Genomic DNA, 11,569 nt, shown 5'->3' with positions numbered 1-11,569 from the left:
GTGCCCCCACTCCCGACCCGCAGCCCCTGCCAGCCCAGCCTCCCCCCAGCTCTGCCGGTGCCCCTCACTCCCGACCCGCAGCCCCCGCCAGCCCAGCCCTGCCGGTGCCCCTCACTCCTGACCCGCAGCCCCTGCCAGCCCAGCCCTGGACCCTCCATATGCCTCAGTTCCCCTCATTTCTGTTTCCCCGGCCCGCCCCCAGCACAGAGGCCGGCGGGGCCGGGGCCGGGGCCGGGGCCGGGCCGGGCCGGCTCTGGGCAGGTTGAAGCCCACGTGGCCCGTGACTAATCCCGGCGCGGGGGGGCCTGGCCCGGCCCATTAGCGGCGGGGCCGCGGCACGTGACTGGAGCGGACCGGGCTCCCAGCAGCGCGGCGGGGCCCAGCCAGGTGCCAGGTGAGGGGCCGGGCGCGGGGCCACGGTGATGGGCGCGCGGTTGGTCTGGCGGGGAGCCCGCGGGGCCGGGCCGGGCGCTTCTGCGCTTGGCGTCGCTGCGGAGGCCTCAGGTGAGGGGCTGCGGGTCTCGGGGGGCTCTGTGCGGCGCCCCCCCCAACACCCCGTCCCTGCAGGGCCAGCTGCTCGCGCTGAGCTGGGGGCGCGGACTGGGGCGGGCCGCGCTGGGCACCTGCTTCTGCTGCGCGGATGTGTGTGGGGGGGTGCGAGATGCAGAGGGGTGAGGGGATGGGAGTTATGGCGCAGAAAGGGGGGATGTGGGGGATGGGAGATGCAGGGAGGTGGAGGGATGGGGGTTGTGGGGCAGGAAGGGGATGTGGGGGGTCGGAGATGCAGAGGGGTGGAGGGATGGGGGTTATGGGGCAGGAAGGGGGGATGGGAGATGCAGAGGGGTGAGGGGATGGGTTGTGGGGCAGGAAGGGGATGTGGGGGTCGGAGATGCAGAGGGGTGGAGGGATGGGGGTTATGGGGCAGGAAGGGGGGATGGGAGATGCAGAGGGGTGAGGGGATGGGTTGTGGGGCAGGAAGGGGATGTGGGGGTCGGAGATGCAGACGGGTGAGGGGATGGGGGTTGTGGGGCAGGAAGGGGATGTGGGGGATGGGAGATGCAGAGGGGTGAGGGGATGGGGGTTATGGGGCAGGAAGGGGGGATGGGAGATGCAGAGGGGTGAGGGGATGGGGGTTATGGGGCAGGAAGGGGGGATGGGAGATGCAGAGGGGTGAGGGGATGGCGGTTGTGGGGCAGGAAGGGGATGTGGGGGGTCAGAGATGCAGAGGGGTGAGGAGATGGGGGTTGTGGGGCAGGAAGGGGATGTGGGGGATGGGAGATGCAGAGGGGTGAGGGGATGGGGGTTATGGGGCAGGAAGGGGGGATGGGAGATGCAGAGGGGTGAGGGGATGGGAGATGTGGGGCAGGAAGGGGATGTGGGGGGTCGGAGATGCAGAGGGGTGAGGAGATGGGGGTTATGGGGCAGGAAGGGGGGATATGGGGGATGGGAGATACAGAGGGGTGGAGGGATGGGGGTTGTGGGGCAGAAAGGGGATGTGGGGGTCTGTCATGTTGCTGCCGGTGAGGTCCTAGAGCAGTGATCCCCAACCTTTTCCGTGGGGCGGGCGCTGGACGACTAGCCGCCTAGGACTGTGGCCGTCGAAATGCCACTGTGAAGCGGCAACATCATTCGGCGTCAGTTTGGCGGTAGCGTTTCTTAACGTTGCCGCTTCTCGGCGGCATTTTGGCGGCCAGGAGGCACCCCCGGGCACTGCGTTGGGGACCCCTGTCCTAGAGCATCCTAGCCCCGCGTGTCTCTGAGCCCCTGGGGACAGCTCAGCACTGACTCAGCACCAGCCAGGCCATTGGTGACGCTGAGCTAATGCCTGGGTGTGCTCCCCGCACGCTCCCCGCCCAGCAGCCCCCACTGCCCTGGGCAGTCTGGCCAGGCCCAGGCTGGGTGGAGAGAGGCAGAAAACAGAGTCAGAGAAAAGTGGGGCTGGAAGGGACCTGGAAAGGGCAACTAGTGAAGTCCAGCCCCTGCGCTGGGGCAGGGCCATGTAACCCTGGACCATCCCTGGCGGGGGTTTGTCCAACCCACCTGTGCTCGAAACCCTCCAGTGATGGGGATCCCACAGCCTCCCCTGGAAGCCTGTTGCACAGTGTAGCTCCCCTGAGAGGGAGAAAGGGTTTCCGAATAGCTACCTGGGATCTCCCTGGCCACAGACTGAGCCCGTCGCTTCTTGTCCTGCCTTCCGTGGCCATGGAGAACCATTGATCCCCGTCCTGTGAAGACTGTTCTCAGGTCCCCCTCAGTCCTCGGCTCTCCAGGCTAAACAGGCCCTGGGTTTAACCCTTTCCTCACAGGGCAGGTTTTCTAAACCTTTCATCGTTTGTGTTGCTTTCCCCTGGATTCTCTCTAGTTTGTCCACATCTGCCCTACGGTGCGGCCCCCAGACCTGGACACGACCCCCCGCTGAGGCCAGCGCCGGGACAATCACCTCCCGTGTCTGACACACTCCAGCTACGCCCCAGAATGACACCAGCCCTTCTCCCAGCGGTAGCTGGAGGCTGATGTGCTGGGCAGGACCCCTAGGCGCTAGTGATACACCTCACCACTTCCAGGCCACACCCTCCCTGCCCACGTCAAGCCAGGCCCCCCTTGGCCCGGCTCAGGCCCTGGGCAGCGGGTGCCTGGAGCAGGAATTCAGGAGGCCCCAGGCCTGTGCTCACCCTGCTAGCGCTGTGGCGGGGAAGGGTTAACAGCTGTTTCCAATCAGGCGTGCTGGGCTCCATTAGCCATGCCTGAGCATCCCCATCACCGGGCTGCTGGAGCGGAGACTGCTGCCAAGGTGAACGTGGCCCTGGGCTGCCTGGGGAGAGGGGCTGGGGCCTCGGCTGGCACGTCCCTGCCCACGGGCAGTGGCGCCTCGAGGCAGCCCCAGGGCCAGCTGACTCTGCCAGCAGGCTGGGAGGGGCCTGCGCAGGGCACTGCTGCAGGGAAGTGCACAGTCTCCCTGGGCACAGCAGGGTGGTGGCTGCACATGGGGCCAGCAGGACCCTCCCCAAGGAGGACTGATCCCCTCCCCAGTGGTCCCACTGCCCCCCTGCGCCGTGCCGTGGGGAGGCAGGGGGCAAAGCCCCCATGATGGGGACCCACACTAAGGTGGGAGCTGGGGCCTTGAGCCCAGCCCCGCAGTGGGGGCTGCTAACAAGGTTCCTCCAGTGGGGAGGGAACCCTGGGGAGGGAACAACAGGGCTGAGTGTCCCCTTCTCAGGCTGCCTGGTCCAGCCCGGGGGGCTGGCACCCGGAGATTTGACAGGAGATGCAGCAGCTGGGGGTCCTCGCAGCATCCAGAAGAGCAGATGTTGGGGGCCATGCAAGCTGGGGGTGCTTCTGCATGTGTGCCGGTGCCTGGCTCCGCCCTCTCCTCCTGCGCTGGCTGCAAGGCCCCACTGCTCTTTTCCAGGCCTCTCCGCGTCTGTTGTCTTTGGTTGGCCTGCCGCTCTCCCTGCTGGCCCGGGCACGGCACGGCCCATCCCCGAGAGCGGAGCGCTGCCCCGTCGCGGCCGGCTCGCCCTAAGGCTGCCTCCTGCTTTCTCTTGCAGGGTGAAGAGCGAGGAGCAGTTTGCCATGGTGGCTGCAGCGCAGCTCCTTGCCTGGAGCCTGGTCCTGGTGCTGGCGCTGCTCCCAGCCTCTCCCCTGCCCCAGCCGTTCAGCAGCGAGCGACACACCAGGCCACGGGCTGTGGGAGCCTCCCTGGGCCCCGGCTGGGTGCAGGAGCTGGCTGGGTGGCCCCCTCTGGGCAGCCCCTCCGAAGAGGCTCTCTGGACCCGGCAGGCTCTGCCAGCCCTCTCCCCATTGCTGCTGGCTGCCCCTGGGGGGAGCCTGGTCTTCAGTGGGGCTGGGGAGCCGGATGATGAGCTGTGGCAAGGCTCCAGCCATGCCCCCCTGCAGCCAGGGGCACCTGCTGCCCACTCTGCAGCCATCAGCCATGACACGGGGATCCCCCCTGCCCCAGCAGGAAGCTCTGCTCTCCCACCCCCCGCCTGGCCTCTGCTCCTGGGGGCTGATGGCTCTCGGCAGACGCTGGAGGTGCCCCCGGCTCCGGGACCTGCTGGCACTGAGGGGGCTGGGGGCCCTGGCCCAGACACGGCCACGTTCCAGGGACACACTGGGCTTGGCTCGGGGAGCTGGCCCTTCACGCCCGCGCCTGGCTCCGGGGCTCTGAGCACCGCAGGCAGCCCAGGGGCCTTGGCTTTCGAGAGCAGAGAACTGCCCTCGGGCTCAGAGCCCAGGAGCCTGCAGCCAGCTTCTCCCAGCCCGGCCAGGCCTCCTGGGGCAGAGAGCAGCCCAGGCCCTGCTGGGCAGGACAGTCCGGGCACCGCCGGGACGCCACGCCCCAGGCCAACGGTGTCCACTGTCGCCTTGGCGGCCAGGCCGGGCTCCGTGGCAGGAGCCAGCAGCGCCGAGTGGCGGCAGGCAGCAGACGTGGGTCAGGAGGGCCGGCCTGTGAGCTGGGCTCCAGGGAAGGGGCAGCCGGCGCCTCGGGCCGATGTCCCCTGGGAGCCCGGGGAACCGCTGGAGCATGCCTGGGGAAAGGGACGGGCTTCCTACACCCAGCAGTCCTCCCTCCCTCCCTGGGGCGATGCCCCGGGGCTGCCCCCGCACCCCACAGGCAGGGATGGCCAGCCCCAGCCAGAGGTAGGGTGGGTCCCTGGAGCCAGCCTGGCTGCCTGGCCTGCTGCTACCTCCCAGCCGCAGCAGACGGCTGGAGCAGGGGGCTCCGTGGCTGGTGGGTGGCCTGGTCTTCCTCCCGCTGTGCTCAGCGCTGGCCGACTGGAGCTCCCGCCAAGCCTGGCTCCAGTGCAGGGCCGCCTGACCGAGCCAGCTCCCCCGGCACAAGGGAGCCCCACCTGGAGGCTCACCCCGGCCTGGACAGAGGGGGTCACGCTGGAAACCAGAGCCCCGGTTTGGACAGAGGGGGTCACGCTGGAAACCAGAGCCCCGGTCTGGACAGAGGGGCTCTCAGCTCATCAGAGAAGCACTCGGCGGGCGCTGCCCGGATCCGTGACCCAGCCACTCCACCTCCCTGGAAAAGCTGCTCCTGGCACAGAACAGGGACCGGCGCACCCCCGCGCTAGGCCCGACCTCCATGCCAGCCCGGGAACGTCTCCCGCCCCAACGCCTCCTCGCCCAGGTACGTGTGACCAGCCCTGGGCTCTATGTGGCTGGTGGGGGCTGCTCCCAGGGGTCTCTTCCCCGCCACGGGCACCTCCCCATGTTCCCACAAGCCTCCTGTCACCCCCTGGCCGGAGGCCTCGCCCTCTGCCAAAGGCACCGGGACGCCCCTTCTCCTGCTGTCCCGCCCTGTGGCCGCGGGAGAGGCTGGGGCAGTAACTAGTGGTGTTCCCCAAGGGTCAGTCCTCGGACCAATCCTAGTCAACTTATTCATAAATGATCTGGAGAAAGGGCTGAAAAGTGAGGTGGCAAAGTTTGCAGATGATACTAAACTGCTAAAGATAGTTAAGTCCAAAGCAGACTGTGAAGAACTTCAAAAGGATCTCACAAAACTAACTGATTGGGCAACAAAATGGCAAATGAAATTTAATGTGGATAAATGTAAAGTAATGCACACTGGAAAAAATAACCCCAACTATACATACAATATGATGGGGGGCTAATTTAGCTACAACTAATCAGGAAAAAGATCTTGGAGTCATCGTGGATAGTTCTCTGAAGATGTCCACGCAGTGTGCAGAGGCGGTCAAAAAAGCAAACAGGACATTAGGAATCATTAAAAAGGGGATAAAGAATAAGACAGAATATCTTATTGCCCTTATATAAATCAGCTTGGAAAAGAGGAGACTCGGGGGATACGATAGAAGTATATAAAATTATGAGTGATGTGGAGAAAGTGGATGAGGAAAAGTTATTTACTTATTCCCATAATACAAGAACTAGGGGTCACCAAATGAAATTAATAGGCAGCAGATTTAAAACAAATACAAGGAAGTTCTTCTTCATGCAGCGCACAGTCAACCTGTGGAACTCCTTGCCTGAGGAGGTTGTGAAGGCTAGGACTATAACAGCGTTTAATAGAGAACTGGATAAATTCATGGAGGTTAAGTCCATTAATGGCTATTAGCCAGGCTGGATAAGGAATGGTGTCCCTAGCCTCTGTTTGTCAGAGGGTGGAGATGGATGGCAGGAGAGAGATCACTTGATCATTACCTGTTAGGTTCACTCCCCCTGGGGCACCTGGCATTGGCCACTGTCGGCAGACAGGACACTGGACTGGATGGTCCTTTGGTCTGACCCAGTCTGGCCGTTCTCATGGTCTGTTCACCCATGGGCGAGTGAGGCTGAGTGCATGGCCATGGGGCAGCCGGTGCAGCCACCTGAAGCCCCCGGGCCCTTGGTTCTGTTTCAGGGGCTGCAGCTGAGGAGGAGATTGGGGCCCCGCAGCGAGTCCGGGGAGCTGTGGACCCAAGAACCCCCGTGAACACCACCTCCACGGCCACCTCTGCCCCCAGGCCACCGCCGCTGGGGACCAGGCACTCAGGTGATGGGGGATCCGTCCCGTGACTCAGCCAGCCCCTCTCTCCCACCACCACAGGCAGCTGGGCCTGGGGGCTGCCCCAGCAGGGCCTGGGCACCGCGGGCTCAGAGAGGCCCCAGTGGGTCCCAACTGGCCCAGTCCTACCCAGCCCTGCGGGGACTGAGGATGCAGAGGTTAGAGGCGCTCCTGGAGAGGGGGGTGCTGGGACCCACCTTGTGAGGTGCCTGTGGGAATGTCGAGGTGCTCCCCCCTCTCCCCCCCGGCAGCCTGAAGGCCCGCAGAGCAGAGGGGCTCGTCAGAGGCCTGGCCCAGACAGGAGCTGTAGGGCTTTGCCCCCAGCCGGGCAGACTGGGGGTCACGGGGGCCCTGATGCCGTCAGAGGAGCCAGGCTGGTCCCTAAGGGGATTGGGGGGCAGGGAACAGCTATATCTGGCTGGGGCTCAGTGACGACTTCAATCAGGGCTATTCCTAGTGACGGTGCCTAATCCCCTCCCCCCACGGGGATCAGCGCTGGCTGCCCCACCCCCCGTCCGGCTGGGCTTCCCGGTAACCCTGATCCTGCCTGGGACAAACCCTCGTTCCTGACTCGCTGCAGCCCGGCCCCGGGCCCAGTTCTCCCATCTCTGTGACCGGAGCAGCCCTTTCCGCTGCCCCCGAAATCTGCAGGCAGGAGGCGCCCGCATCAGGGCTGCAAGAGCCCCGCGGGGGCAGGACCCGGCCTCGGCCAGGTGCTGGGAACAGGAGCAGGTGGGAGCCAGGACTGGTGACAGGCTGGGTTGGAGCCAGGGAGCGCTGAAGCCCCTGCAGGCCCCTCCCCATGCAGAGCATGGGCGCTGTGGGGGGTCTGGCCAGCCCTGGGTGCAGGGAGAACACCGGGCACAGCCAGAACCGGAGCCCGGGTATCTGTGGCCACAGTGCACTGTGGGTACTTACTGAGCGGGCTGCGCCATGGGGAGCAGTTACCCATAGGGGTTGGCAGTGGGGGCACTTGGGCTGCGTGCTCGGACGCCATGGGGTGGGTGAATGGTCCAGGCCCAGGGGATTCTCTCCCCCCCCCCCCCATGCAGGACAGGGCTTGGCCCAGAGCCCTCAGGGAGCTGGTGGGGGGAGCGGAGCTGGGCTCCCCGCTGGTGATGGGCTCAGCCCTGCTGGAGGGAGGACACCCCCCCTGTCCATGGGCAGCTGGTGACCGGCCCAAGGGCGCCTGGGGCTGAACTCGGCAGGGAGAGGAGGACAGAGCCCCTCTCCCTCCCTGCCCCCGGCCGGCCAAGCTGGGGGGCACTTGACCCCACATTCCCCCCCCCACATGTCACCTCTCTGCCGATGCCCCTCGCTCCCGACCCGCAGCCCTTGTTAGCCCAGCCCTGGGGTCTCTACTCCCCCCAGCTCTGCCAGCGTCCCTCCAGCTGCATTCCCGTGCTGGGGGTGACTGTGGGCAATGGTGGGGCTCGGGGAGGGGCACAGGGCTCAGATGGAGGCTGTTGGGGTTTGGGGCTGTCACTTTAAATGGCTCAGTGGTGGGGCTGTGCCAGGCCCCCCTCCCCCGCCCCAGCACGCATGTATCTCCCACTGCAGCCCCTTGCCCCATTGGGAGGGGGCACCTCTGGCAGGGCTGAAGTGCCACAGCAGGCAGCCCAGAGGGGACGGGTGAGGGGCTCAGGCTTCTGCTCTGGATGGGGAACCCTGGGAGCAGCTGGTTGGACGCTGCTACAGGATGCAAGTTGCTATGGCAACGTGGATGCAAGGAATGGGGCTGGCAGAGCAGGGCAGAACGGGCACAGAGACCCGGGGGGCGCAAGGGGTCTGCAGGCCCCCGGGCGGGGAGAGGGCCAGCGGGTGGGGAGCAGCCCAGCTGTGGGACGTTCTGCAGTGGGGTGGCACACGCTGCCCTGGTGACAATGTGCCCCTTGCTGTTTGCAGATGGGACCCAACCTCCTGGCCCTGGCAGCACCACGGCCCCTGTGCCCACCCACCCCCAGCCCCCAGCCACTCCCCAGCGGGGCCTGATCAGAGTCAGCACCCAGCGAGCTCTCCTGCGCCCCCCTCTGCCCAGGCCTGGGCCCAGCGTCCCAGCCACGGTGCCTGCCTCTAGCCTGCCCTGCCCCCATGCCAGTGGGGCCTGCAGCCTCCTGCAGCCCAACCAGACGCTGCTGCGCTGGGCAGACCTGCAGCGCACGCTCGGCTTCGCCTGGGAGCTGCACGTCTATGGCACCAGCACCCTCTTCTTGCTGCTCAGCCTGGTCTGCGTGGCCAGCCTCGTGGGCTCGCCCGTCCTGGGCCTGCCCCACCTGCCCTACGCCCTGGGCGCCAACGCCCTGCTGCTGGGCGCCGGCCTGCTCCGCGCCACCTTCCTCCTCACCGACCCCTACGGCGCCAGGGCCAGGCTGCCCACCCCGGCCGTGCGGCTGCTGTACAACGCGCCCTTCCCGCTGCTGCTCGGCGCCTTCGCCCTGCTGCAGCTGCTGCCGCCCCCCCTGCAGAGCCTGCCCCTGCTGGCCGCGCTGGCCTCGCTCCAGAGCACCGCGCTGCTGGCAGCCGACCTGCTCTCGTCGCTGCTGAGCCCCGTGCTGGGCGTGGGGCTGCACCTGCTCTCCTGCGCCTGCGGCACCGCCCTCATGCTGGCCAGCCTGGCTGCGTACTGGCAGCTGCGGCCCCACCAGCCTGCCGGGCCGGGCGAGGCCCAGCAGGGGTCGCTTGGCTGTGAGGACCCCCAGGAGCTGCCTGGGCCGGGCAGAGCCCTGCAGGGGCTGGGCCCCTGCCCGCGGGTGCTGCTGGGGTGTAGCGCTCTGGGGCTGCTGTGCTGTGGGCTCCAGGCGTATGGGGCCCTGTGGCTGGGCGGGGTGCTGGGCCCGCCAGGGGAGTTCTCCTGGCCCTGGTGGTTCGTGCAGTTCTGGTTCCGAATCTGCGAGCTGCTGCTGGCCTTTGCCCTGTGCTTCGTGGCCTCACACCCCTTGTGCCAGTGCTGCGGCTCCGCTGACCACACCTGCTGGGCCAAGCTCGTCCGCTACTTCTGCACCTACCGCAAGGCCGAGGCGCCCGAGTACCCCAACAACTGCTACGACTGGGCCAACGGCACGCAGGAGCGGGCGGCCAGCAACGACATCAGCAAAAGTCTGATCCGCAACCCGCCCGTGCAGGTGCACCTGCGGGCACTGAAGGGCAGCAACGAGGTGAGGGCGACAGGGGCCTTCTCTGCCGGGGGCTCCACCTCCTCGCTGGGCCGGGCTGGCGCCAGCCCCAAGTGCCCCAATGCCGCGCGCATGGGGCGCTCCTACACCAGCGTCTGCTTCGAGAAGGAGTCGGTGCTGTCGCTCGGCGAGCTGGAGTTCCGCCCGCCCTCGCCCATCAACCTGAGCCGCAGCATCGACGAGGCGCTCTTCAAGGAGCACCTGGTGCGTGACAGCATCTTCCTGTGCTCCAGCCTGCAGTACCCCGGGCGCCTGGCGCGCCAGGACTCCCGCTCCTCGCTGCGCCGGAGCTCTGCCCTCACGCCCACGGCCGAGCCGCTGCTGCCCGCCAAGGCCTGGCAGCGGCGCAGCAGCGACCCTGACTACCTGTACAGCCTGGCCCGCTGCAGCTCGCTCAGCGACCTGCCCTCCCAGAGCGCCAGCCTGCCCCCCAGCAAGGGCCTGCCCAGCCAGCCCCCCACCGAGGGCACCATCTCGGGCAGCTCCCTCGACAGCTTCTCCAAGGGCTCCCTGAAGATCAGCTGGAACCCCTGGCGGCATGGCCTCTCCTCGCTGGAGAGCCTGCCCCTGGAGGAGACGCCCAGCCGGGCCCCGCTGCTCCCCGACGAGGCCTCCGGACCCAGCACCACGGGCGGCGCCGGAGACTCTGAGCGTGAAGCCAGGAGGAGTTTCCTGGCACTCAGCAAGCAGGTGGATTCCCGCAGCCTGTCGAGTGACACCATTGAGCTGTGAGGGCCAGGGCCAGGGCGACCCCCCTCGGCACAGCGCGGAGGATAGCGGCCGGAGCCCAGCCCCGGTGCTGGCAGGCCGTGGAGCCCTGGCATGGGGGCAGTGCCAGGAAGAGCCCACAACCAACGAGCTCCCTGCCTGCCCCAGCCCTGCCTAGTGCCAACCCCCGACCCCCATCAGTGATTTTATGTAGATCCATTTTCCCAGCTCAGATTTTGCACTGGGGGGCGGGTGGGGGGCTGGGCCAGCCCAGGAAGCACCAGCACAGAGGGGGCAGGACTTGCTTCCAGCACATGCTGCAGAGCTGGGCAGGGGGGGGCAGAGCTGGCTCCGGCTGAGTGAGGGCCAAGGCCAGGGAGGAGCCCCCAGCTGAGCGCCCTCAGGGAGGGGGTTAGGCCCATGCACCCAGGGCTGCTGCAGGGGGTGGGGGAGGGGAGGTGGCCTTAGCCAAGGGGGACCCATGGGCACGGCAGGCCTGAGTCCCCCCACTAGGCCAAGCCCAGAGAGCGGCTCAGGTGATGCTGCCCCAGGGCCCAACATTGCACAGGCACCACAACAGCTGCGTCAGGAGCCACCAGCTCTGATCCTAAGGGGGCAGAGGTGGGGGGCTGAGCTACGCCGGGGGTGGGGGGGCTGTTGCTGTGGGTCTGTTTGTGCCAAAAGAATGAAATAAATTAGCTCTCACAAGTCCCCCGCCGTGCTGGAGCGATTTCTCCCTGTGGCTGGGCCCATAGCTCTGGGCTGGGGGGGGGGGGGGGGGGACAGTCTGTGCCCCACCCCGGGGACAGGGGTCGAACCCCTTCCAGGGGATCCCCATGGGTCATGCAGCTGCACCCCAGGGTGGGGGGAATGAGACGCCCTGCCAGTGCCCAAAGTGCCCTGCACTATGGGCCGAGGAAGGGGGCCTGGCTCCTGGCCCCAGAGGCAGATGAAGGTTTCCTGGGCCAGAACAAGTGGGGGGGGCTCCTTCCCCACCCCACTCTGCACCTGCCCACCCCCCCCACCCCCCATTCCATCTGTCCCATAAGTCATTTGCTCCTTTCTGCCAGACTGGCCTAGCTCTGCCCCTGCCCCAGGGTACAACACGGAGTGCGAGCGCCTCCAGTCCCAGCGGGGGGGGGGTCACAGGGGATCCTCTCGCTGGACACCA

The 11,569-nt window shown here is 67.0% G+C and overlaps 1 protein-coding gene across 3 annotated transcripts; it reads left to right on the top strand.

The window, feature by feature from the left end:
- The first annotated feature begins 331 nt into the window (after window positions 1-331).
- On the top strand, window positions 332-11,024 carry PRRT3 (proline rich transmembrane protein 3). Of its 3 annotated transcripts, none has more exons than XM_054035979.1 (4): window positions 332-394; window positions 3,549-5,140; window positions 6,374-6,505; window positions 8,423-11,024. In XM_054035979.1, the coding sequence occupies exons 2-4, from the start codon at window positions 3,574-3,576 to the stop codon at window positions 10,420-10,422; spliced, it is 3,699 nt and encodes a 1,232-aa protein (XP_053891954.1). In that variant the 5' UTR covers window positions 332-394; window positions 3,549-3,573; the 3' UTR covers window positions 10,423-11,024. The 3 variants fall into 3 exon arrangements, with proteins under 3 accessions (XP_053891954.1, XP_053891956.1, XP_053891955.1); XM_054035981.1 differs by lacking the exon at window positions 332-394 and adding an exon at window positions 1,585-1,646; XM_054035980.1 differs by lacking the exon at window positions 332-394 and adding an exon at window positions 2,673-2,791.
- Window positions 11,025-11,569: the final 545 nt, after the last annotated feature.

Source organism: Malaclemys terrapin, chromosome 7 (genome assembly GCF_027887155.1).
Source record: "Malaclemys terrapin pileata isolate rMalTer1 chromosome 7, rMalTer1.hap1, whole genome shotgun sequence".
NCBI classification, from domain to species: domain Eukaryota; kingdom Metazoa; phylum Chordata; order Testudines; family Emydidae; genus Malaclemys; species Malaclemys terrapin.
Note: the sequence above shows the minus strand (reverse complement) of the source record. Positions and strands in the feature narration are given on the sequence as shown.

Coding starts and splice junctions, on each gene's coding strand:
- PRRT3 (XM_054035979.1), top strand. CDS start 3,574: ATGGTGGCTGCAGCGCAGCTCCTTGCCTGGAGCCTGGTCCTGGTGCTG. Junction 5,141..6,373: donor CCCAACGCCTCCTCGCCCAG/GTACGTGTGACC, acceptor GTTCTGTTTCAG/GGGCTGCAGCTGAGGAGGAG. Junction 6,506..8,422: donor GCTGGGGACCAGGCACTCAG/GTGATGGGGGAT, acceptor TGCTGTTTGCAG/ATGGGACCCAACCTCCTGGC.